The sequence below is a fragment of the Pimephales promelas genome, chromosome 6, assembly GCF_988280905.1.
Source record: "Pimephales promelas chromosome 6, fPimPro1.hap1.1, whole genome shotgun sequence".
NCBI lineage: Eukaryota > Metazoa > Chordata > Actinopteri > Cypriniformes > Leuciscidae > Pimephales > Pimephales promelas.
In genome coordinates this window covers 23481684-23509258 of record NC_142774.1, presented here as the reverse complement: position 1 = coordinate 23509258, position 27575 = coordinate 23481684, and the positions used below count along the sequence as shown (strand labels likewise).

The following is a 27575-nucleotide window of genomic DNA, read 5'->3' as shown; positions in this document are numbered from 1 at the left end:
ATCACAGTGTAAATGATGGCAATGGAAAAATGTGTATCATGCAACCTGTTTTAAGCTTTGATAGATAACTAGCTCGTTAGCGAATCAATATATATATATATATATATATATATATATTAACCTTTACCATTATCAATATGCTAGCTTGAAGGTGGAATACCTAAGATTTTTGCATTCAAATATACCAAAATCACAAGGCCAGTGTTATATATTTAGTTAAGATGATAACTTACAATATTCCAAATGTTTCAAACAATGTTTAAATCGCGAGAAAATTAAGATTTTAACCAAAGAAACGGGGCGTGTGAGCAGGGGTGAGCTGGGAGTCGCGAGTCAATCGCGTCATATCCGCTTACCTCAGTTTCCGCTCGTACTACGTGTAGTCCTGGTTAGGGTTGGGTATCGTTTGAATTTGAACGATTCTGATTCCGATTCCGATTCCTTGTTTCGATTCCGGTTCCTAACGATTCTCGATTCCGATTCTTTTAAGAGGCAGGGTCAAAAAAGTTTAGCTAACCTTGCTAACCAACGGTCTTTCTGAAGGAAATACTCCTTCTGTCACAAATACTCCTTTTGTCACAAATGTTGCATTTTGCCGAGATTTCGTTATTTTTAGAAAAGTGAAGCCACACTTTGGACCGCCGACGTAAGCTACTCATGTTCGACTCGCGCGGTTATGCCAACACAGGGTATCTGCACATTTTTAACAGCAAATTTAATGACTTTTAAGACCTTTTTAAGTCCTCTAAAAGGCAAATTTAAGACTTTACCACGACAAAAAAAAAAAGGAAAATAATCAGCACGACACGACAATTTAATAATTTTGGCAGACATTTTTGTTTTAGTCTTAGTCTTCAAATGAAAATTCTTATTGGTCTTAGTCACATTTTAGTCAGTAATTTTGTCTTTCACAGTTTTAATCTAGTTTTAGTTGACAAAGCCATTGCATTTTTGTCAACTTTTAGTAATTACTTTTAGTCAAACTTCAGTTACCAACATTGATTTTGGTAGCTATTTTATATGTAGTCTTTAGAGAAAAAAATGACATTATAATTTTTCACTTTAGGCCAATTCAATTAAGCTTATGAGACATTTGAATCAAGGAAACAGGCTGTATTGAGAATGCACTCTTTAGCAGTAGCACTTGTGCAATTCTACATCCTCAGTTCAGTGGTTCTCAAAATTTTTAGAATGCCATAGCCCTCTTGCACTCAGACTGCAGTCACAACTTTTCCATTTAGGGACAATATCTGCCCCCTTTAATCGATTTTTTCCAGTTCATTTTTTTTACCTGTATAAATACTTTCGTAAAATAAATAATGCTTTAAATAAAACAATGTTCAATAAATATCCAATGATGGTAAAAACGAGGTGATACTTTTAAACATTAAATTAAAATCGCCAGTAGGTGGCGGTAAGTCACTGTCTTTATGAGCGAGTCATCCGTCATCGAGTCATTCATTCATCAGTAACAAACATGGTAACAAAGCAAGTGTCTGTATTTATGAACGGGTCATTGAATCTCACAAATTCGAATCACCACTGTTTGCTGCAGTTTTTGCAGTGGCTTTCGTTGCAAAACAGCAATAATATGCAATAATATCAACATTAAAAACACTGCTGGATATTAGCCTGTATTGATCGCAGATTTAGTCGCACAAACAGCTTGTGACAGAATAAAGACCAACTGAATGACACTTTAATTAATTCAAGTAGATAATCTCAAATGAATATCACTGAACTCCAGATACTTGTCTGTTTTCAGATCATCGGCGCTTCTTCAGCAGTTTAGAGCATGGTTGCCAGATACTATTGACAAGACCGGGTAGAAAACGTGTTCTTTTAACAGAAAAGCTCTGACTGGGGATTTAATTATTTAAATCTGGCAACCAAGCATGAATGCCCGTAAACACAGTCTGTTAACAAAACAAAAAAAGGATGACGAGTCGGACAAGAAATTTAAGGTCCGTACGTGAAATTGAAGACCTCCTTATCGGAAATTTCAGATTTCAAGACATTTTCAGGCCTTAAAAAGCGAAAATTGTATTTAAGACGTTTTAAGACTTTTTAAGGACCCGCGGGGACCCTGCAACACTTCCGGTAGACGCTTCTTCGTTCGTTGGTGTTCAGCGGTTTCTTCTTCCGCTCGGCAGACTGTGAATATTGAATCTAGGAATCGAAATTTTAACTTTTGAACGATTCCGGGAAAAACGAAAAGTTAGTCCCGGTTCCAATCGATACTCGATTCACGATACCCAACCCTAGTCCTGGACAGTTGTAGTTGTGCATTAGCGTCTATCAAGCAACAAACGTAAGCTTGTTTCGCGCATTTGTTACGGAATGGAGCACAATTTTTCTTTTCATTTATTCTCGGAATGTGATCTGTTGGCTGTAAAGGGGGTCGCACACCGGACGAGAAGCGCCGCGCCACGTTTAGGACAACCCCACAGTAACGTTATCGAACACCGGACACGCACTTTCTCATCAGTGTATGACAGCCAAGGTTATTATAGTTTTGCATTTTTCATTAGTTTTTATTTTTATTTCGTTTTGAATTTTTGTTTTCAAATTCAGTTTAGTTTTAATTAGTTTTAAAAGTGGGTTTGCTAGTTTAGTTTAGTTTCTATTTTTTGAAAATGCTTAGTTTTAGTTTAGTTTTTATTAGTTTTAGTGTTAGTTTTAGTCTTTTTTTTGTAGTTTGGGTTATTTGTCAGGGGCAAGGTTGAAAAAGGTCAGAAAAAGAATTGTGTAACAATAACTCAACAAAAACATCATACAATTTTAGAAATATCTATTCAACATTAAAACCAGTACATAAAATGAAGCCTACAATGTGAAAATCCTTTACCGTAACAATCTAGATATCTTCGATAAAAAAATCCCACAGCTTTACAATTTCCACACCTTATACTAAATTTACCCTATACAACACTAATCTGGACAGAAGCAGCAAACAGTCAGTGTAAGAGTAAAATAATGACATAACATTATTTAATATTTGAATCACAGCTTATAGAGTTTTGACACCGACAACCTAGCAGCAAGGCTGCAACCAGGGTCTGAAAACTAGTGAGGTAATAATGGTTAATAATTACCTCACAATAATTAGTAATATAATAATGGTTAGGCTGTTGGACCCACATTTCCCCATGGACATGAAGGCAGGGCTCCAGACTGCGACCAAATGGTCGCATTTTGCGACCAAAATTTGAGAGTGTGCGACTGAATTTTACATCCAGTCGCACATGTGCGACCAGTAAATTTGCCGCACGTTAAACGCATGGTAAAGCGTGGAAGGGGCGCGTCAATGAATCCGTGACAAGAATAGCGCGCGTAAACGTCTGTGGGAAGGAGACGGAGACAAATATCACAACCTGATGTGCGTCTGAGCAATCAGCGATCTATCGACTCGTTAGTCGTTACCTACTAGCAACGAATGCAAACAAAATGAAAGTGGAACGAAAATACGCCACTCATGTATGATTAGGACCGTGGGGCAGCAGCAGCGATCCGAACCATTGACGGTAAAATAAAGCCTTGAACTTGCCACTCGCGGGGCGATCTCGCTCACGCAACACTGTTAATAGGAGATCCAGTGAAGAAATCCATTGAATTCGCCTCAGAATTAATAACATCAACACCACGAAAACCAGTGAGAAACACTCCGATTCGGCGCAGAGTTCTGTTATAAACCATATCAGATCAAACAGCGCTGAGGTGGAAACCAGGAGAAACACTTACAGAAGGCTTTCAGTCCACAAATCAGCCTAACAGAACCATGCATTTAGGCTAATGTAGTAAGTTAACTCTAACCATAAATATGATAATGTGTAAGAAAGTCAAATGCTTACAAGTAGCCTACACATCTTTTCCCAGCACTTCAATAATATCATATATAAATGTTTTATTTTTTTGTATTTTTTATGTGATTACCAACACATTTTTTGTTCATCCTTTAAAGATTGTCCTAAAAAGAAAAAATTTGAGATGTTGGAAAACTCTTATTTAAACACTTAAAAAAATAATAATACCATTGTAAACAGTAGGATGTTTATTGGCTATTTTCACTCCATATACATATTTTCACTACTTTTATTAATTAATATTAAGACATTATAAATGATAATAACTAAAGTTAATTTCATCTACACCCTAAATTAAGCTTAGTGATTCAGCACCAGTGCTACCAGATTTTTTTTTTTGTAGAACTCGCTGTGAGTTCTCATTTGAGGTGACGCTGCCCTCAACTTTGAGTCTGAAACCCTATGAACTTAAAACAAAACAGCATATCATAATGTTAAGTCTATTTATTATTAAAGAATTTGTCAGTATTACAGTTATTTTGGGGGAAATTTGAATAATTGCATTGCAAGCTGATTTAAGGTGTGCCCCTAAATTTTCAGCTTGCGCTCCTAAAATTTTCAGTTAGGGGCAACAGCGCTCCTAGTAAAAAAAGTTAGTCTGGAGCCCTGGAAGGGATTTTTTTTAAAGGAATTTACCATATATATATATATATATATATATATATATATATATATATATATATATATATATATATATATATATATCATATATTAACTATTAAATGGCACTTTCTGGAGAGTTTTGTGCAAAGAAACAGAATAAAAGTAGGTCTAAATAAATTGCTAGTTGAATAGATTGCTAGTTGAGAAACACTACTTTAATTATTGCATTTATGATGACTATGTGAAACGTTAACAAAGCATGAGCTGTCTTCCAGCTGGCCAGTAAGGTTATTTTGGCAAATTTTATTCTGTAACATACAGATCTGTATTATGCTATTGTTTTTACAGATAATCACAATGATCATTGCGTTTGGAGTGGTTGCCTTATGCAATTGCAGTTTGTCAATAAAAAAAAAAGCTTTTTTTATTAACGCAGACAGTAAAATGTTGCCAGATATTGCTACGAAAAACAAGCAAATAATATAATAACAATTCGAAATTACTTCAAAGCTTGTGTTTTGGAAATAAGATTAATATATCACTAACACTAACATGCAACTTTCCACTATAATAACTTCCTAAAGTGTCACAAAAAATCCGAAAAACAGGTCCAGAAGATTACCGCACCATTCGATTAGGTGGATCTGGCAACACAGAGGCTACACTAGCGCCCTCATTCACAATGCGTTCTCAAGCCCCCTTCACTGCGCTAGTAGTGATGGGAAGTCCGGTTCTTTTCCGCGAACCGGTTCTTTCGGACAGTTCGTTTTAATGAACCGGTTCAAAAAACCGGTTCACCAGTTCTTTTACGTCATCACGTAATGACGTCAATTCTATCATCCCGGCAGATAAATACTTCAAATTAAAGGGCATTTTTAATCACAACTTCAGTTAAATAATAGTATGCATTGTCATAATCATCTTGGATAAGTTTCTTACATATAACGAACCCTGCTGCAGCATAGCGATGTGCTAACGCGGATGTTTTACATGTTTTAAATATATAAAATGCATAAATGGTCTTCATCATTTTATTTGTTATTAAATAAACTTACATTTCGCCGATTCGCCCTCTCATTTAAGTCCTGGGTTCACCCGTACTACTGCGTGCTCGTATATCAGCACAGGATCAGCCGAAAGAAAGTTCTGTTCAGAGACGGTGCTATCACGCATGCGCAGTATCTCCAGCTCATCGGTTCTCCGTATCGAACGTGTCCGAAAGAAACAGTTCTTGGTTCTGTACTAGTGATTCAAGAACTGCAATAACCAGTTCTCGACTCGAGAACCATAGCATAGCTGTGTGCTGAGCTGAAACCTGAATACAGTCGACAAAACTAAAAAATCGATGCATGTCTGTCTCCAATAGCCTTCTGTAGCCTATACAGTGTATATATATATCATGTTTATAATGTGTTAAACATAACGAATTAATTCGTTATGTTAACACATTATAAACATTTACTAAGCAGTGCACCAAACCTTGGCAAGAGTTTACATCAATGATTTATATTGTTACTTAGAAATTAAATGAGCTAGCTGTTCCTGAAAATATTATTTAATAATAAATGTTTAGTAGTTTGACAGTTTTAGAATCCAATCATTATTTCCAATCGTTAAAATAATACAGTGATAGCCTACAGTAATGTGATACATGTTTCCAAAATGTTTTATTTTGTTACACTTACTGATGTTCAATTAAAGACATGGAAACGTACATTTCGTCCCTCAGAAAAAAATGCACGCATGCTCAGCTCATCAACTCATCAGTTCTCAATATGTCGAACGTGTCCGAAAGAAACAGTTCTCGGTTCTGTACTGGTTATCCGACCGCTGTATCTGTATGTTCGGTAGTACACGCATGCGCAGTATCAGCTGCTCGTGCTCATCACTTCTCTCAGCACCAACATGTCTCCGTTCAGTGAAGTTTTTTGAGTTACTGAATACAATGTACTAATGGATATTGGTTTATTTCGATTCGGAGGGACTGTCAGGCATGTCTGAAAGTGAGTAACTTTAGTAACTTGTGGTTTAGCGCTGACGCAAGACTCATAGGGAGCCCGACTTTATTTTGTGTCACGAAGCTATGAGTTGTTAAAACAGTGCGAACTGTTTTGAACGATTCAGTCCGATTTAGTGTACTGGTTCGACCGGTTCACTAAAAAGAACCGGTTCAAAAGAACGATTCGTTCACGAACCGGCCATCACTATGCGCTAGCTTCTCGCTGCAACATGAATTGCAAACACACAGGTGGTCTAAACATGGCTAATTAATCATTCACATAATCATTCAATCATGCCATTCCATTTTTGAATGTAAAAAAAAATGGCCGAGGTCCGGACTGGTTAGCCACGGCCATGCCCACTGCCCAGCAGCATTTTACCTCAAAATTGCAACCAAGTCAGTAACTTTCTAGTCTCAGCCTCAGACGTCACGCCCACGGAACGTTGGCCGTCAGTCTGAAGGTCTGGCTACGCGAGACTAGTAACTTTCTAACGAAGGCTCAATCGCTTCTCGGGTTGACATTAACACACTTACAGAATTGTATTAAGAATTTAACATATTTTTACACCACCTTTTAATGTGTGATTGTGTAAAATGATCATCATGAGATACCAACCTTTCGCGAACTTGCTTTTAACATTGATCGAACCCTCGTTTTCATAGAGACGCGGTGTGCATTGCACGGAGGGGAGGGGCTGTGTGTGTGCGTGCATTTGAGAGAGAGACGGAGGGAGAAAGCGTTACAGGGAAATGAAATGCAACGAATACACTGCGTGTTTTAAATAGTGTTAAAGACGAAAACTAAGGACATTTGCTCTATAATTTTATTTTATTTTAGTTAGTTTTGCAAACACACATTACAGTTTTAGTTAGTTATAGTTTTTTTGTAATGGCTCGTTTTTATTTTTATTTCAGTTAACGACAATGTTTTTTCCCATCTAGTTTTCGTTTTTTCGTTAGTTTTCGTTAACGATTATAACCTTGATGACAGCTATTGTTATGTTTAATGACAGGAAATTAGGATAATGTCTGTTCTATGTTATGATTGTACTGTACAATTAAATACAATCGTTGCTGAGTCTGCATTCTGAAAACTTTACCTCAGATCATCCGTTAACTGAATGAATTGAGAATCTCACCTAAAAAAACATCAGCAATTGTCATTCAAGCAGCTGATTTCTGCAAATGAATGCAAAACTAAATGCATATTGAAGCATAGGGCAAAGTCAGGATCCATTAGCAACGATTTGAGACAAAAATAATTAAAATTTGATACAAAAAATGGCACTCTGTGGCGCAGCAGGATTTTGAACACGGTCCTGAGGCGTTGCTGGGCGCCGCCGCCCGCCGGTATGTGTACACTTATAGACAATGTGTTCGAATTTTAAATATGTGGTGCGACGTGGCGCTGAGCTTCTCGCCCGGTGTGCAACCCCCTTAACGTTAATTTTGTGAAACTGTAGCTGTGGCTGAATACATACACGACATGAAAAGATGTGTACATGATTTTTTATTTTTATAAAGTTACCAAAAAGGAGGACCAGCCACGTCAACTCCTTGCAAGAGACCTGCCCCTACAAACCCTCTCCACCATAGCTTCGTCCAGTGACTCGGACAGTAACATCTATGATAACTTATTTACTTTTAAACCTGACTTCTCTTGCGGTTTTCAGTTTAAGGAAAAACAAGCATGTCATTAAACGAAACATTTATAGAAATCGAACTTTACCTCATCCATGGCAACTAATTTTCGATTCCTGTCTGACTGATTTATCCACGGTGGAGTTGAAAACAACAGTTCCCATCATTCAGCGTTCCTCCACGTCGTCATCAAGCAAAGCCGTTGTTGTTGTTTTGAATGTAGCGCCCTCTAGTGGCATCTAAATCTTAGGTATTGTATCTTTGATAGTGAGTACTAAAATGCATCTTATTTGTTTATCTTCATAATGATAAAGTTAGTTTTTTTATTACATGTGATTCTGACATGATGTCACTACATGCACTGCGCTCTGCTCGTCTCAGGTAAATAATGCGTCTTCAGCTTAGCTGTCGGAGTCGCGCGTCGATGTGTTTTGGGGGCGTGGCTTTGGATGGAGGGAGAAGGGATGGAGTGAATGGATATAATGAGCTGTCTTTAAAACAGTCGTGGGAGGTCTACAGAATTTTTATACTTTCTTTTTCAGAGTACTTACATTTTAATTATGCATTGATAAATACAGAGAGTTTAAACAAGTTTTTTAGTTTTTTAAGTTTTTTATACAATTTCTACCTACAATACCTTTAAGCGGAATTATGGATCTTGTCGTCAAGCTGATGGATCTTTTATGGATGAGTGAATACATTGATGTTTTTAAACTTGATTGTAGTATGAAGCAGGGCACGATTGCTAGACGTATACCAGCGCCACACGCAACGCAAGTCTTGCGGATATAAAGGAATAAGGACATTTAATTCTACCGAACTACACGCTGAATTACTCACACAGGTCAGTTTATTAGAGTAATTAAACTTGAGGTAATGCAGCGCTGCTACACTTGCTCTAACAGTTTCATTATCACACTTGAGTGTGTTGAATGTTAGTTAGGTTGTTTGTTGGCTGTATGAGACTAAAGCTAGATTAACATTAGAGAATAACATACAGATCCTATTCTAACTTTTTATCATGTTGAACTATATAACATTGATTAGTTTTACATTAATTTGCTCACCTGTTTGCTCAAGTAACATGCAACACTCACGTCTCTGTCAAGTCAAAGTTAGTCGCGGACTTTGAGCTCTTGGCATCTCGAAAGATGTTGATCTTCATTTTAGTCCTCTTTTTGTCTCAAAGTCTGCTTGCCATGGTCCATAATGTTTGAAAAAATCCCTGCTAGGGACGCTCACGTTGTTGTGCACACATAACGGGCATAACCAACCCAGTTGTCCACGTCTGTCGCCATGGTTACTATTGCAGAACGAGGTCAAACCTGGCGGAAACCGGGGGTAACGCGGATATTACGTCATTGACTGGCGACTCCTCACCCCTGCTCACACGCCCCGTTTCCTTGGTTAAAAATTGCAAATTTCTCACGGTTTACAAATAGTTAGAAACATTTGGGATATTGTAAGTGTAATGAACTGCTCTGAGGCTTGTAGATGTAGATCCAAATGCAGCTTTATTAAGAATAGTCATACAGGCAGGGTCGAGAATCGGCAGGCAGGACAATGGAGAATAAACAAAGGGAATCCAAGAAACAGGCAGCAATAATCAGAGTCCAAGAACAATCCAAAATCAAAAACCAGAAAACAAACTGGTTGATTGAGTGATAATAGTCTTATCTGAAGTGCCCTCTGCTGGCTCAAAAGGGCACTCCAGCTGGTGACCGTTACATAGCCCCCCCTTTAAGGAGCGGATTCCAGACGCTCCTCAAAATGTCCAGGAGGGAGGTGGAGCGGAGACAGACCTGGGGGCGGGATGGAGGTCCAGGCCCGTGGAGCGGAAGAGGACCTGGAGACTGCGGTGGAGCAGGCTGTGCAGGCGGCCAGGGCGGAGCAGGCTGTGCAGGCGGCCAGGGCGGAGCAGGCTATGCAGGCGGCCAGGGCGGAGCAGGCTGTGCAGGCGGCCAGGGTGGAGCAGGCAGTGCAGGCAACCAGGGCGATGAAGACCCCTCGGGAGGCCAGGGCGGAGCAGACTGTGCAAGCGATCAAGATCCCTCAGGCAGCCACGGCGAAGACCCCTCGGGCGGATACGGCAGTGAAGACCCCTCGGACGGCCACGGCGGTGAAGACCCCTCGGACGGCCACGGCGGTGAAGACCCCTCGGATGTTAGGCGGTGATACCCTCTCATGACCAGACACCAGCTCGGGACCAGACACCGGCTCAGGAACAGACACCGGCTCAGAAACAGACACTAGAACAGAAATGGTCACAAGGACAGACACAAACACAGAAACAAACACTGGCTCGGGAGGAGACACTGGATCGGCCATCTTGTCCGGAGACACTGGATCGGCCTTCTTGTCCGGAGACACTGGATCGGCCATCTTGTCCGGAGACACTGGATCGGCCATCTTGTCCGGAGACACTGGATCGGCCATCTTGTCCGGAGACACTGGATCGGAGACGGCCATCTTGTCCTTAGACACTGGTTTGTAGGCGGTGACGTGAACAATCTCTGAATTGGCAGAAGTAACATGAAGAGTCTCTGAATCGGCCATCTTGTCCATAGACACTGGCTTGGGGGCGACCATCTTGTCCTTAGACACTGGCTTGGAGGTGGTGATGTGAACAATCTCTGAATTGGCAGAAGTAACATGAAGAGTCTCTGAATCGGCCATCTTGTCCATAGAAACTGGCTTGGAGGCGGCCATCTTGTCCTTAGACACTGGTTTGGAGGCAGTGACGTGAACAGTCTCTGAATTGGTAGAAGTAACATGAAGAGTCTCTGAATCGGCCATCTTGTCTGTAGACACTGGCTTGAAGGCGACCATCTTGTCTTTAGACACTGGCTCGGAGGCGGTGACGTGAACAGTCTCTGGATTGGCAGTAGTAACGTGAACAGTCTCTGAATCGGCCATCTTGTCCGTAGACACTGGCTCGAAGGCGGTGACGTGAACAGTCTCTGAATCGGCAGGGCTGACGTGAAGCGTCTCTGAATCGGCAGGGCTGACGTGAAGCGTCTCTGAATCGGCAGGGCTGACGGTGTCATGGAGCTCCTTCTCTACAACGCCCACAGTAAACAAGGAACCACTCAGCAAAAGGGCCAGGTTAATATCAGAGTATGTGAGCGGAATGGAGCGGCAACACTTTCCCCTCCACGCTCCAAGCATTATATAATCACTCCGCTCCAGCTCCGCTCCGGGTTCACCATTTACCGCTCCCGCTCCACTCCTCGCTCACTGATATCAGAAACACCACTCCGTGTTCGCTCCACAAGGAAATTCCGAATAAAGTATTTAAGTATGCTTTAAAATCTCTCAAAATGTCTCCTCATCATAATAGGTACAAAGGTATACTAAATAAAAAAATAAAATAAAAAAAAACAACGTTAGGAGAATAGTTGCAATGTTGTTTATTGGATTTGGATAGTGTGCAAACTTTTCCTATGACATGATATGCTTATTAAAGGTTATCAGCATTATAAATTAAATATCATTGCTGCTTTTTGCAGAGCACATTTTGTTTGGAAAGAAGAAAATAACTACGTTTTCATCAGTTATTTATTTACGGGTCGCTACATTTCTTACAGATTCATGCTCATTTAAAATCAAATACTGACAGATAGCCTACTGTATGATTACATTTGTTTGAATGCAATTAGGGATGCACCGATACCGATACCGGTATCTGGTATCGGCCTCGATACCACATTTTCTAAAGTACTCGTACTCGTTAAAAGTCCCCCGATACCGGGGACCGATACCATGTTCTGAGAAATGGGTTAATCACAGGCGCCGAGTGCCCACCCCCAGGCTCCGGCTGCAGCTCAGAGCGGGGAGATGGGGAGACATGTCAGCCGTGTGGAACAGTGATGCGCGGGTCAATGTAAACAACCCGCACACTACCAATGTTTTCAACTACCCGCCCGCTACTCGGACCGCAAAAAAAGTAAGAAAATATTGTACCCGACCCTCTTCCTGACCGTATTTTTTAAAAGTAGTACATGCTCATCGTAGCGTCATTGGGCCATAATAACAACACAGCATCGCAAGAAGACGTAGCCTACATATAACAAAGGCAGCACTTTGGTCATCATCTTTCATTATTTCGGTAAATGTCTCCCACACTTACTCTTTCTATTTGTGTATTTGCGTAGCTTCCACTCCCCAGTCTTCACCTTTTCTCTTGCCGCCTCCATCTCTCTGCAGACTAGTGATCATAGACATGGCCGGTTCGTGAACGAATCGGTTCTTTTTAATGAACCGGTCGAACCAGTACGCTAAATCGAACTGAATCATTCGCATCAGTTCACGTCTTGCGTCAGTGCTGATCCACAAGTTACTACAGTTACTCACTTTCAGACATGCCTGACAGTCCCTCCGAGTTGAAATAAACCAATATCCCGAATTATATTTTACTCCAGTAACTCTAACAGTTCACTGAACTGAGACATGTTGTTGATACTGCTGATACTGCGCATCCGCGTATAGTAACGAACGCAGAGGTACAGCGGTTCTCGGATCACACCAGAACTGAGAACTGTTTAGAATGAGCTTGTGTGTCATCTCGTGCCAGTTATTCAGCCAATAAATAAATTCGGCCTATATATTTCATAGAAAATTCTATCTAGTACTATATAAATACAAAGGTTTAATTGGCATTTTTTTCCAAACGACCTGACCGACCGCGACCCGAATATCATTAAAAATATTTTTGGATGACCCGTAACTGCGGGTAACCGCGGGTGACCGCGGCGCAGGCACCCGCTCATTTTGGATCAACCCGTGCATCACTGGTGTGGAACAATTTCAAAGTGAATGGCTTTGGATTAGGAGAATAAGTTTACTTGTAGTCGCCAAGTTACTTATAGTCAGTTGAATGTCTGTTGGGGGACCAAATAAATAAAGTGTTATCAGATAGGCTACTGATCGTACTAATAGGTCTACTAATACTCTAATGACAGTTAGTTGACATGTAATTGAAAAGTTACTTGTAGTTAGTAAAGTGGACTATCGAAATAAAGTGTTACCCAAGTAATTTAATCAAGGACCTAAAAACCCGTATATAAAAATATTTAAATCATGTTTTTTTTATTTTTTATTAAGTACTCGGTATCGGTATCGGCGAGTACTGAAATGCAAGTACTCGTACTCGTACTCGTTTTCCAAAAAAGTGGTATCGGTGCATCCCTAAATGCAATGCATTAGTGAGAAAGCGATTGCTTTGGTGAATAAGTGTTGCCTGTTTAAAATGTGCTTTCACCCGATCCAGCCCGATCTCATGAAAGTGTGTAGGCTATAGCACATATTTTATTTCTCGTGTGCATAGCCTATGATACGCACTTAATGGCAAGAACGCACTTCACACCCATCCTAACCAAGGGATTCAGTGTGCTTCATTTGCACGCAAAAACAATTTTTTGGCATATAATTGGCACGAGAAATAAATAGTTTCGCACTTTCATGAGATCGTGTTGCATATTTAGTACAGGCTTGATAACTATAACCTCCCGCAGCCACTCATGTCCATCGGCGTCATCAAACCTTCACATTTTTTTCTGATTTGAGTGATCCATCTGTATCATGCTAGCGTAATGTGTTTTAACACGTGAAAAAATGCAGTTCTATAATGAGCCGTTGGTATGAATTGTCCTCGTGATAGAGCGGTAGTGGAGCGCGCTCGGAGCGAGTGAAAACCACGACGCTCCGACTTTTAAAAAATCCGCTCCGCGCTCCATTCAAAATCATGCCGCTCCACTCCTCGCTCCGCTCCCACTCCACTCCGCTCACATACTCTGGTTAATATAGCCCTCTAATGTCCCGTGACAATTGTGTAAGGGCATGAGTGAACTGAGCGGTTCAGAGAGTCATTAAACACAAATTGTCCATACGTGAGAGATAAGCCAGCTCTAGAAAGTCTCTTACATAGTCCTTGATTGGATGATCTCCTTGACGAAGACACAGGATCTGAGCGTCTGGGCACAGGCGTGGCATGGTTCCGGGATCTTGGGGTACGAAATCTTCTCGGCTGCTGGATCTGAAGCGGCGAAGTCTTCTGTCATGAACTGCTCTGAGGCTTGTAGATGTAGATCCAAATGCAGCTTTATTAAGAATAGTCATACAGGCAGGGTCGAGAATCGGCAGACAGGACAATGGAGAATAAACAAAGGGAAACAGGCAGAGGTCAGGGCAGGCAGCAATAATCAGAGTCCAAGAACAATCCAAAATCAAAAACCAGAAAACAAACACGAAAACCGCTCAGAAATGCAGACACACGGTACAACAAGACTTCGCCAACAGTGAATGTGAACACAAGGTATTTATAGACATACTAACAGGACAACATGACATCATGACTTTTGCGTAAACATATACGCCACTTTCGAGTCAGGTGGCGTGTTATCTCCACACATTTTGTGCTATCTGCGTGTATCCGCGTGTATGCGTATATGTCTATGCCATTAACGTCCGCGTCATTCCGCGTGTCTGAACACGCAGTCAAATCTCCAGTCATAAATGCCATTAACCCCAGTGACGGTTAAGTTTAGGGATGGGGTTGAGGTAAGTCATATCTTTTTTTTACCTTGGATGGTAAGGGAACAGTCATAAATGCCATTAACCCCAGTGACGGTTAGGTTTAGGGACGGGGTTGAGGTAAGTCATATATTTATATAACGTTAAGTCAACGGCGTTCATAAACACGCTGAAAGGCGATTATGCGTCTTGATAGCACGCCAAAAATTGGAAATACGAATTGGCGTGTCATACACACGCTACTTCATGAGATCAGTCTGAACAGGATGAGACACAGGTGAACGCAATCAATGAATGATGTACAGGTGAATGTGATCAGTGATGATGAGTCCGGGCAGTGAGGGCACTCCAGCTGGTTACCGTTACAGTAAGTAATCGACTAAACAAAATATATAACATTGGCCTAGTGGTTTTTGGATATTTTACTGCAAAAATCCTGCATATTGTACCTTTAACTCAAGAGCTGGAATTTGAATTAAACTGGTCAATACTTCAGAGGACGTTGAATTGAAATTTTAATTGGAATAACGGGAAGGGGAATCTACTGCAATTTAAAAGAAACCACCCCGGTTAATGCATTCTGAAAAAATAAAGCATTTTTCCACTATAGACCTCATTCAGAGCAGTGCCATGACATGTCCGAAAGCTATGCTGTTTTCAATGGCATCTGCTCTAAAAAAAACTCCTAGATCTCTTATACACTCTCTTTCCACATCTCATGTTGTCTGGATTTTTTTTTATTTTTGTCTACTGACACTTTGTCAGGAGAACAATGCAAAAACTCATTAAATTACTGTACAATCCACAGTCCCTCACAGTATCACTTTCATTCCCGTTAACAAAGCTGCTGTGAATAAGTTACAGTATTTTCAAAAGTTACAGTACTTATACAATAATTGTCACTTGTTCAATATAGCTTGTTAAAAACATAGAGCACTTCACCCATTTCAACATTAATCTTTATTGAAAGTGGATCATATATGTAGTTGAAATGTAAAATAATTTTTGAATTTGGTGCCCTCTTGACTGAGAAAAGACAAAAAATAACTGAAGTGTGCATTTGTATGTAAGACAACAACTTCCACAATGCACCACATTGCACAGCTCCGCAAGCCACACCCACTAATAGCCACAGCCACACCCACACACCCACAGAGAAATCACATCTAAAAGGCTAATGTTAGCTGTCACCAGAGTTTGCAAATTAATTTCACGCAAAATTTGTAGTTAGTTGGCTGTGGCGAGCAGGACAAGGGCGACTGGGCGAGGGATGTGAGAGGACGATGTGAGGCCGGTGGCGTGAGTGATAATAAAAGACACCATCTCTCACGGAGGAGCAATGATGGCAGATGGAGAGAGAAACAGGCCTGATTTTATGATCTGTTTTGTTTCTGTTGTGTGTGGACAGCAGTCATTAATGAGGGGCTGCTGGCTTATACTTTCGTTTGTTCATTTTACTATTAAAATGTTTAAATATTCGCCGATTCCCGCCTCCTTCTTCCAACAACAATGAACCCTGTTAACGTTACATTGGCAAACTCATTAGTGAATTACTCCTCGTTTGTATTTCTTTCTTTATGGTGAGTTACTGCATGATACCTGGATGTTCAGTCAGGCGAAACTAGGATGGTTCACATCACAACACAAACGTGTGCTCATCAGATTCAGAGATTTTATCTTGGAGAAATGGCCATCGTTGAAATTCTCTGCAGCAGACGGACTTCATCTTTGTCCGCGAGAGCACAGGCACCAGCAGTCCGCCCAGCTTGAGCCAGTCCGGGCTACTCGACCGCGACAGGCAGCCGCCTCCGGTTCCTCCATCAGCCTCAGCTGCTCTTCACTATACTGCAGCTCGTAAAGATAGCCACGAACATCGGATTCGAGCAGCAGAATTTCAAAATCCTCTTCGATATTAGGGGTGGTTAATCTGTCTGATTTCCCGATTCGATTCGATTACGATTATTGAAGTCCCGATTCGATTACAGTCGATTTTTAACGATTCTCGATTCTCGATTAACAATTATTGATTTTCCATTTCACAACAGTAAACGAAAATACACTAGACCAACATATGATTATATTAACAGCAGCATTTTGGAATCAATTGCACTTTTTATTTGTTTGATATTCTATGAAAATGTAATGATGGTTAGTGAGGACATGTAAACATGCTTGTTGACTACTACTTAGGCAACTCATCTTTAAATTAAATGTAATTTTAATTTTTTTTCAAAAGCAATTGTTGCATTATAATGCAAAGGCACCTGGTTCTATTAATTGACAGCATTAAAATGCATTTTGTGATTTCCTTCTATTGAAAATCTTTGAAGCATGTTTGGGGGACTTGAAGGGCACCCAATTCAGAAAATCACCTAGAAATTCAAAAGAACAGCATTTATCTGAAATATAAAGCTTTTGTAACATTAAACACTATTGTTCAAAAGTTTGTATTCGGTAAGAATTTTTATTAAATTTTTTGGGCGAAAGAAATCTATACTAAAAATAAATCTATACTTTTATTCATCAAGGATAAATTAAGTGGATCAAAATTTACAGTGAAGACATTTATAATGTTACAAATCGATTATTTGAATCTTGTGTGTGTGTGTGTGTGTGTGACTATAAATACTTGCTTTAAAAGTACAAAGTAATGACTCATAAAGAATTAACGTACAACATATTTTATTAACATTGCAAAGAATCAACAGGAATCGATTTTTTGACATTTGTGAATCATTTCAGAATCGTCCACGTCCGCATCGCGATGCCTGTAGGGTGAGTGGGTCCCAAACCCTTGAATAATGAGAAGCTAAAGTTTGTCTCTACACTTTTCAATGAAATGTGACTTCCTGCTTATTATGACGCAAAATTACTATTTTTACGTCATAATAAGCAGGAAGTAAAACACTTAAATCCCTATTTCTCCCATCTTAGGGGAAAATAAGGGAATAAACCATGACCATTCAAAAATATGACTGGGTTTCTAAAGATACAAAGCTTAATGCAAATGGGTGAAGTGTCCCTTTAAAGCCCAACAATCAAAGTTTGTCGTTGCACAGGCAAACTCTTCTAGTTAACAGTACCAGTTATTCCATTCATTTCTACTACCTGAATTCAAATTGCAATTTAGCATCCTGTTCCCTAGATCAATTTAAATTCAGGACAAATTCTGAAACTGAATCAAAATTTAAAAGACCGTCTCAATTTGGTTCTGAATGGTGCACAACCCTGTATGACAGCATTTGTAACAACACTGAATGGTGAAGCTTAATCTGTTAATTCTTACTGTTGACTTTTTAAAAAATGATTTATTGTTATATAGTTAAAGAACGCAGTGAACGTGAGCAGCAGCAACAGAGAGACGATTGTCTGCACATCCGTTCCAGACTAGATGCTGCACTGAGCGACTGTCAAAGAGAGAAACAGGTACCAAAATAGCAACAGGTAAAAATAGAAACAGGTACCAACAGGTACCAGATAGAAACAGGTATCAACAGGTACCAGTCCAGAGGAGTAAAGAAAATACCACACTGAAAAGAAACATCATGATTTATAGACCATTTTGCAAGATGTAAACAAAACTGGTCCAGAAGCACTTCCTGTTTCAGTTTTTGAACACTACATAAAAGCTGGGATAAAATACAACCAACAGAACATATAAAACTATATCAAAAAGTTAAACAAACATCTTTAAGATTTTTTCTTTACATGTGAAATAAAGAAAACAGTTACAAACTGAAACAGGAAGTGTTTCTGGACCAGTGTTGTTTACATCTTGCAAAATGGTCTATAGTAAGATTCTAAGAAAGCATCTGCTCATATTATTTAAAATAAGACAAAATAAGCTTTAAAATTAGTATAAACAAAAAAAAATATTTTAGATGAACAACTGGAATTGGAAACCCTAACCAATATACATGTCAAGCTCTAAAATATCTTATCAGGTAGAAATTGATGCAGTTTAGTTCAATTATCTTTATGAATTATTTTTAATCATATTAATATACACATTTGAATATATTATTTTGTCATATATTGCCAAAAGTTTAAAAATGTACCAGAAATATTTTGGGAACCTTTAATTATTACCATTGGCAATTAATGTAAGGGCCTAGGAGTCAAGAAGGTTGTTATGCAAGTATCTCTTATGTTTGTAGGAGAAGCTGGTTCTAAAGCAGCAGTTATGGGAGTGCAGAGAGCAGCTGCAGCAACAGAAAGACTTTTGCACTGAGCTGGGCTCTGCGTCTTGCACCCTGCTCTGGAGTGCATCTCAAAGGGAGGAAGCTATCAAAGACATATTGGCTGATGTAAGTCTGTACCATTTGAGGGTGGACACTATTAAGTGGTGACTTCCAGTTTAAGTGAAACCCAGGTTGTTCAAAAAAAAAGAAGAAAAAAAAAAGAAGAAGAATACATTTGTTTTACCTCAACCGAGTAGGTTTACTCTGTATGTGTGTGTCCACAGGGTAAACTGGAGCCCTTCCTGAGCATAGCAAGTCAAACCTTGGAGTCGTTCATCAAGTTTCTGGAGGACGATGCAAAGCCGCAACAGAGTTACAACTCGCATGAGCATCATTTCGCTCTGGCACTAGCTGGCGTTGTTACCAGTGAGGGCGCTGAGTTTGTTTTAAATATTAGTTCCATCTAATGGTCATGACTTATTATCACCATCTCAAGAACATGTGAAATGGTAATTCTATTCACTTCTTTTAGATGTAGCTGCTGTGTCTTGTGGACGAGACTTCCTGTCCTCTTCTGCCCACATCCTATTGGTTACTCTGATGCGGCTACTGGGGCTAATGAAACCAGGAGTATTTCCAAAACTCAAAGTGTATGTCACGACTTAAAAGTACACATATTTGATATTTGTGATTTAAAGGTGCTATATGTAACTTTTCGTCTAAAATGAATCCAATTTTTTATTGCCTGTGTGTGAAGGGGTTGGGTCCGTGTAACGCTTCACAATTAAATTTTCGGACCATAAAATGCAAATGAAAAATGGAAACCAGACATTCATTTTTCTTGTTTTTCTAGTTACATGATCAAAGGATTCTTGCCTTTTTCTCCATTTTTTTCAATTTTACTTGTGCTAAATTGTGACTTCAGAAACAAACATTTGAATAAATGAAATCTAACTGATTTTTTTAATTTTCGTCTTGTAATTTGCACCATGGGCGGTACCATTAGCACGGGGGCGTGGCCATGGACTAACTTTACTATCATTTCATTGATGCAACTGCTTTATTTACACTGCATGCATGTTGAGGAGAAGTTTAAAAGATGGAACACAGGACGAAATTTTTCACCCTTAGTGACAGTTTTATTGATAATAACTGCACTGTTAACCCTTGCTGTAAAAAATAGCCACATTCTAACAATATCAAGCCATTTTCCATTAAAATTTGTTGCCAGTATTTTACTCGTCCATGTAGCGAATCTGAGGCGAATCTATTTTTTACAGTCTATGGGCGAAATATGCTTCTTGTGGTTGTGATTCATCGAGAGAGTAAAACAGGCTTTACCGCTCTGTATTTACTCTGTAGAGCTGAACAGCGGCCATAGACTGTGTGACAGCGGCGTAGGGATCGATCGTTGTCGCCGTACTTGCGTCCACCACACCCGGAGGCGTTCACAGTTTGGCGGGTTTCACTATTTGCTCGCTCCGGGATCTGCATGACGGCCGCTTTCAGCGGGTCTTCCGGCTGTCCCGCGCCCAGTTTGATGGCCTGTTGTCCCGCATCGGAGCAAGGCGCACCCTCGCCCTATCCACCTTATCTGTCATTTATTTTTGTTTTGATGATAAATGGAGCCAGCCTCCAAAAGTGAATAACCTGTCCTGAGATTTTTTTTAATCTCACACAACTTTGTCTTTACATTAGAATAATAATGTTTCATAAATCTAGATATAGAAGAGGGTTTTCCAGCGTTTAGCCTATCCCATAGCCTACATGTGATCATCACAAATAGGTTTTTTTTATTACACTATTATTTGCTTTAAGATAATGCTTTACTTTCAACCTTTTTTGGCATAGTTTACTGTATGAAATAATATTTCACATGACTTTGATTTTACTTTATTGACACTGTCATTTTCGGATACTATTCAGTATTTCTATTCATTAAAAATAAAGTTCTGATTTGCAAATGGGCTTACTGCACTAATATATATATATATATATATTTGTTCCATCTTTTAAACTTCTCCTCAACGTGCATGCAGTGTAAATAAAGCAGTTGCATCAATGAAATGATAAAATTAGTCCACGCCCACACCCCCGTGCTAATAGTACCGCCCACGACGCAAATTAAAAGACAAAAATTAAAAAAATCAGTTAGATTTCAAATGTTTGTTTCTGAAGTCACAATGTAGCACAAGTAAAATTGAAAAAATGGAGAAAAAGGCAACTATCCATTGATAATGTAACTGGAAAAACAAGAAAAATTAATGTCTGGTTTCCATTTTTCATTTTTTAATTTGCATTTTATGGTCCGAAAATTGAATTGTGAAGCGTTACACGGACCGGGTAGTAATCACATATTAGAATGATCCAATTGTCGGGTTTTGCTATTACCTCTTAAGGCCAGTATTCCTATTTCTATGTGAAGTCTCCGGGATGGATTTTCTGCGAAATCCATCAGATATGACGTGCATGCGCGCTCCCGAGCCTCTCTCCTTTTTATATACAGTCTATGGGACGGCACTGCAGCTGACAACATGGAGTCTGAAAACACCAAAGAACGACCTGCCTCCAGCACAACACAGACTCCACATAAATATAAAAAGCAAAATAAAAATGTCTCTGCTGAAGCTCGTCAGGCCAATCGTGAATCGGATCGACTTATGGAGAGACCTCCGCTATTTTTTTATTGTAATAAATTACAAGTTTTTAGATATGCTGAAATATTGGTAAATTGTAATGAAATAGCCTCTATGCACGATCGCTTCCGGGTTTGTCTCAGCATGCCCAGTTACATCCGGTGCTGCGTCAGTCTATGGTCAGAAGCCGGTTTTGCGTTAGGTGGAGATAGTGTCAAATTGCTGTACACTTGCTGTTTATAAAAACGTCCTGCGGTTAACGTGAATGATGTTAACAACACTGTGAGGCAGTTAGCTGTCACACAAGAGTAAAAAAGAAGTAATTTAAATTATATATTTCGAGCTACATCAACAAATTTGAGGGTTAGTATTCTCTCATATCGTACGAAATTCGACCAGTGAATCAGCGTTTCTAAAATCGTTGTCTCCGTTTCTGAGAAAATTTTTATTAAAGTTTTGCCTCTATACACTTGGCCTGCAGAACGCACTTCCGGAAGTAAAGACGCTGACTGAGATACACACGTCGGACACACGTCAGCAGGGTTCGTGCATAGAGGCTATAGCAAAGTAAACTATAACATATATGACACATGAAATTAATACAAAAGACTGTTCCAGGATAACAAAAAGTAGGTGCTTTAGGATGTAACTTTTATTTTATGGACTCGATCTACTAGGGGTGCAACGGATCAAAAAACTCACGGATCGGATCGTTTCTCGGATCAGGGTCACGGATCGGATCATTTTTCGGATCAGCAAAAAAAATAAATAAATAAAAGACAAGACAAATAAACATAGGTTTTGTCTTTTTGATTATTAACACTTTTAAATTGTGAGCGGTGAGAGCTATGTGACGATAACGGTTATCGTCACATAGCTCCGTTCCCCTAGAAGTCCACCTGTCTGTCGTGAGCGCAACAGATGCTCGGGATAGTTCATCCACAACAGTTCATGTCGTAACGTGGCTCAAGTACTTTCAGTATGTGTTCAAAGCCCTCGTTTTGCACAAGCGAATGTGGCCTCATGTCTGCAGCTATAAACACACCGATAGCATTTGTGATGGCTTTAGCCCGGTCTGATTATGCAACTAGGGGCTGCTTAAATGCCGCAGTGGTATGTCTCGGTTTTATCTACTAACCTCTTTCCTTCATGTTATATTTGATGGAAAATCCAAAATGGTCCCATACAGGTGATTTAAATGCAGGGCTCCAGACTAACTTTACTAGGAGCGCTGTTGCCCCTGACTGAAAATTTTAGGAGCGCAAGCAGAAAATTTAGGGGCACACCTTAAATCAGCTCGCAATGCAATTATTCAAATTTCCCCCAAAATAACTGTAATAGCCTACTGACAAATTCTTTAATAATAAATAGACTTAACATTATGATATTCTGTTTTATTTTAACTTCACAGGGCTCCAGACTCAAAGTTGAGGGCAGCATCACCTCAAATGGGAACTCACAGCGAGTTCTACAAAAAAAAAAAAAAAATTCTGGTAGCACTAGGGCTGACAATAAATCACTAAGCTTAATTTAGGGCGTAGATGAAATTAACTTAGTTATTATCATTTATAATGTCTTAATATCAATTAATAAAAGTAGTGAAAATATCATCGTACTTTTTTCATTTTAGGACAATCTTTAAAGGATAAACAAAAAATGTGTTGGTAATCACATACAAAATTCAAAAAAATAAAACATTTATTTATGATATTATTGAAGTGCTGGGAAAAGATGTGTAGTAGGCTACTTGTAAGCATTTGACTATTTCTTACACATTATCATATATAGGCTGATTTGTGGACTGAAAGCCTTCTATAAGTGTTTCTCCTGGTTTCCACGTCAGCTCTGTTTGATCTGATATGGTTTATAACAGAAACCTGCGCCGAATCGGAGTGTTTCTCACTGGATCTCGTGGTGTTGATGTTATTAATTCTGAGGCGAATTCAATGGATTTCTTCACTGGATCTCCTAGTAACAGTGTTGCGTGAGCGAGATCGGCCTGCGACTGTCAAGTTCGGGGCTTTATTTTGTCAATGGATCGCTGCTGCTGCTCCACGGTCCTAATCATAAATGAGTAGCGTATTTTCGTTCCACTTTCATTTTGTTTGCATTCGCTGCTAGGTAACGACTAACGAGTCGATAGATCGCTGATTGCTCAGACGCACATCAGGTTGTGATATTTGTCTCCGTCTCCCTCCCACAGACGTTTACGCGCGCTATTCTTGTCACGGATTCATTGACGCGCCGCTTTACCATGCGTTTAACGTGTGGCAAATTTACTGGTCGCACATGTGCGACTGGATGTAAAATTCAGTCGCACACTCAAATTTTGGTCGCAGTCTGGTCTGGAGCCCTGAAATGACGCGGGGCGATCAAGCTTCTCCGTTCCTCCGCTCGCTATGACGAAGCTGTGCGTTGACTGAACAACATGCGCACGTTTTATTATTATTATTTTTTTCATAATCAATCCACGGATCACGTGTGTGCCGAACCGAAGACATTGATCCGAACGAATTACGGATCAGTGATGATCCGTTGCACCACTACGATCTACTGTCTGACGTCACTCATCCCACTAGTATCATATTGTTTGTAATACACATTTCCAGACACGTTCAGTACAGTAGCACACAATCTTACTGTTACACTGAAATTGTTGAAATTGTTGAGCATGGAGCATTAGTTCAACGTCAAACTGATAAAAGTATCCTTTTATTGTAACATTGCAGTGGGAGTTTACATGAGTTTCCAGCATGTTGTGTGGCCGTTTACCATGAGTTCTCGCTCTTGTGTTAGAGCACGCGCAAGAGCACGAGTGCTCTTGTAAAAATTGTTTGCAATCTGAAACATCACTGATAGAGGCTGCCAAAAAATACATATAGCACCTTAAAATGATTTATTTGTGAAAAATAATAAACAAATGTGTAATTATTTTTTTTACATAATGGTTGCACCACATGACATTATTTGAGTCATGAATAATAGGTTTTAACTTGATTTCTTAAAAAACATTTTATGTAATTGACCCAATAGTCTTTACTTTCACATGCTGTTTTTTTTTTAGAAGAAATTGAGTTGTTATTGTATATAATGTTTATTTTAATGTATGTGCTTCTTTCTGAAGTATGTAACTTTATATTTTTGTTTGCAGATTGATGCTAATGGCTTTATATAACATCACTATCTGTGTGAACGGTCTGAAGCTTATAAGTGAGAGTCCAGGACTTCTACCTCTTCTGTGCACGCTTCTGGAAGGTGTGTATGTATATATGTTTGTGAATTTCTGTGAGAGCTTCTCAAAGCTTTAAACTGCGTTCACACTACAAGCGACTTTGTCGCTGCAGGTTACCAGTGGCTGGCGGGTAGTTCGCTGGAGGGCGTTCCCACTACTGATTGCCTAGTAATCTTTGTGAGTGACATTCACGGATGTTACTTTATGTTGTAACAAATACGTTTTATTGCCATTTTGGAAGGAAAATTCTAAATATAAAAGGAATCAGTACATAAAATGCATAATATTAAAGATGAATGAGAAATGTTCTTTAATCGCGGCTATTTAACTGCAGCTAAAGGGCAAATACCGGTCTGTCTGCATGGGTTCCCAAAACCATTCAGGCATGGAGTCAGTACGGTGAGTACCCCTGTATGTACACAGAGATATATCTCTGAATAAATTATAGGACAGTTTCTGACTGCTAAAAAGAGCTTCAACTTGCCTCGGTCAGACTCCGCACTGAAGATGGACGTGCTCCACTGACTTCACTCCTATTGGTTATCGCTCCCAAAAGTCGCTCTTCATTTGCATAAAGTTAAATAGATCTCAACTTTGTTGCGACGCCATGCCAGACACGCCCCATCCAGTCGCCAACGGTCGCTGTTGCGCATGTCACCGGAAATTGCCTGCTCCCCATTGAAATGAATGATATTACTTGTAGTGTGAACGGGGGTTTAGAGTTCATATAATCCCAGTCAGACGGCATTACAACGCTGTTCATAAGAGTTTTCCAAATGGGTGTTTGCGAGGGAAATGTTGGGTGTTTGGGATTTGACGAAATAAATAAATGCATAATTAGTCAAAATAAAACTAAAATCAAAATATACATTAGTATGTTATCAGATCAAATGCAGGAATTTAATTAAATAATCGCATATACTGTTCACCTACACACATGCAGCTTACATTGTTTTCAGCATCAAAGCACCTTGCCCTCTCACAAACGGTATCTCTGTATGTATTATATACATTTAACATGCATTTTGGCAAAGCGATGTGTGCTAAGGTCACTTTATTTACAAATCTCCACAATTATTTTGGATAGAACTTTACAACATTTCACCAATATTCCGCCAAAATAAAAACTTGCGAATTTTAACTTTAAAAAATGAAGAATTTAAGCATACATACTTATATATTATTAGTGTAACTTGCAGTATAAAATAAAATAATCATTAGGTTTATAATTTTGTAATTCATTTTAACCCTCTGGTGCTCTTCGGTCATTCCTGATCGAAAAATTTTCCGTTTTGAAATTTTAAAAATCACAGCTTCATCGGAATGTTACGAAACTTAGTGACTTTTATGGAATTAGGTATGAGAACACACAGAAAAATTGAGGTCATGATCCGAGCAGGCTAAGTGGTCATAAAAAAAATAGTCACACTTGTGCTCTTCGGTCAAAAATGACCGACCATAGGAAATGAATTGAAACTATATATTCAAATCCACCAACAACAAAAAAAAAAATGTGTTCATAAACAGCTGGGGAATTCACATGCCTCTCCATAGAGAGCTGTACATGCCATCTAGTGGTTACACCATGATTCTACGCTTTTTCTCTATACTGTAACCAGATGGTGCTAATTTTCTTCAAAAAATATTTTTTTTCTGAAGGCCTAGACTCTATATTAAACTAAAATACTGCATTAATATTTTTTTGAAAAAAAAATAAAAATATATATATATATATATAGAAAAATATATATATTTTTCCATGGCAAAAATAAACCATAAATATTGCATAAATATTAATAAATTCAATTAAATTTGTCTTAAAATACTAAATTAAAAAGAATAAATATTATAGAACAAAAATAAATTGCATTGGTTTTACTGGGATGGAGAAAGTTTCATTTGTAGGTGTCCGGTCACTTTTGACCGGGAAGATAACAAGTGTGACTCCGAAACGAAGAGCACCTGAGGGTTAAAGGACAATTGTAATTTACAACAGTAATAAACTGTATCTTCATGTTTATCATTAAAATACAAACCCAATTCCATAAAAGTTGGGACACTGTCAAATTGTGAATAAAAACAGAATGCAATGATGTGGAAGTTTCAAATTTCAATATTATATTTAGAATACAACATAGATGACATATCAAATGTTGAAAGTGAGACATTTTGAATTGCCATGCCAAATATTGGCTCCTTTTGGATTTCATGAGAGCTACAAATTCCAAAAAAGTTGGGACAGGTAGCAATAAGAGGCCAGAAAAGTTAAATGTACATATAAGGAACTGCTGGAGGACCAATTTGCAACTTATTAGGTCAATTGGCAACATGATTGGGTATAAAAAGAGCCTCTCAGAGTGGCAGTGTCTCTCAGAAGTCAAGATGGGCAGAGGATCACCAATTCCCCCAATGCTGAGGCAAAAAATAGTGGAGCAATATCAGAAAGGAGTTTCTCAGAGAAAAATTGCAAAGAGTTTGAAGTTATCATCATCTACAGTGCATAATATCATCCAAAGATTCAGAGAATCTGGAACAATCTCTGTGCATAAGGGTCAAGGCCGGAAAACCATACTGAATGCCCGTGATCTTCGGGCCCTTAGACGGCACTGCATCACACACAGGAATGCTACTGTAATGGAAATCGCAACATGGGCTCAAGAATACTTCCAGAAAACATTGTCAGTGAACACAATCCACCGTGCCATTCACCGTTGCCGGCTAAAGCTCTATAGGTCAAAAAAGAAGCCATATCTAAACGGGAACCAGAAGCGCAGGTGTTTTCTCTGGGCCAAGGCTCATTTAAAGTGGACTCTAGCAAAGTGGAAAACTGTTCTGTGGTCAGACGAATCAAAATTTGAAGTTCTTTTTGGAAAACTGGGACGCCAT

The 27575-nt window shown here is 39.2% G+C and overlaps 1 protein-coding gene across 4 annotated transcripts in view; it reads left to right on the top strand.

Annotated features, from left to right (window-relative positions):
- hsf2bp (heat shock transcription factor 2 binding protein) overlaps positions 1–27575 on the top strand; it is a 48360-nt gene that overhangs the window by 3273 nt on the left and 17512 nt on the right. For 3 of the 4 annotated variants that reach the window (XR_016168872.1, XM_089132275.1, XM_039694946.2), the window contains exons 3-7: positions 17963–18066; positions 18798–18947; positions 19106–19247; positions 19354–19471; positions 24609–24712. Coding sequence is in view for 3 of the 4 variants with exons in the window: in XM_089132275.1 (XP_088988401.1) it covers positions 17963–18066; positions 18798–18947; positions 19106–19247; positions 19354–19471; positions 24609–24712 (618 nt within the window). In the remaining variant the exon portion in view is untranslated. Of the gene's footprint in view, positions 1–17962; positions 18067–18797; positions 18948–19105; positions 19248–19353; positions 19472–24608; positions 24713–24801; positions 24867–25023; positions 26501–27575 lie in introns of those variants that run through there. The other variant, XM_089132274.1, reaches the window with a different exon arrangement.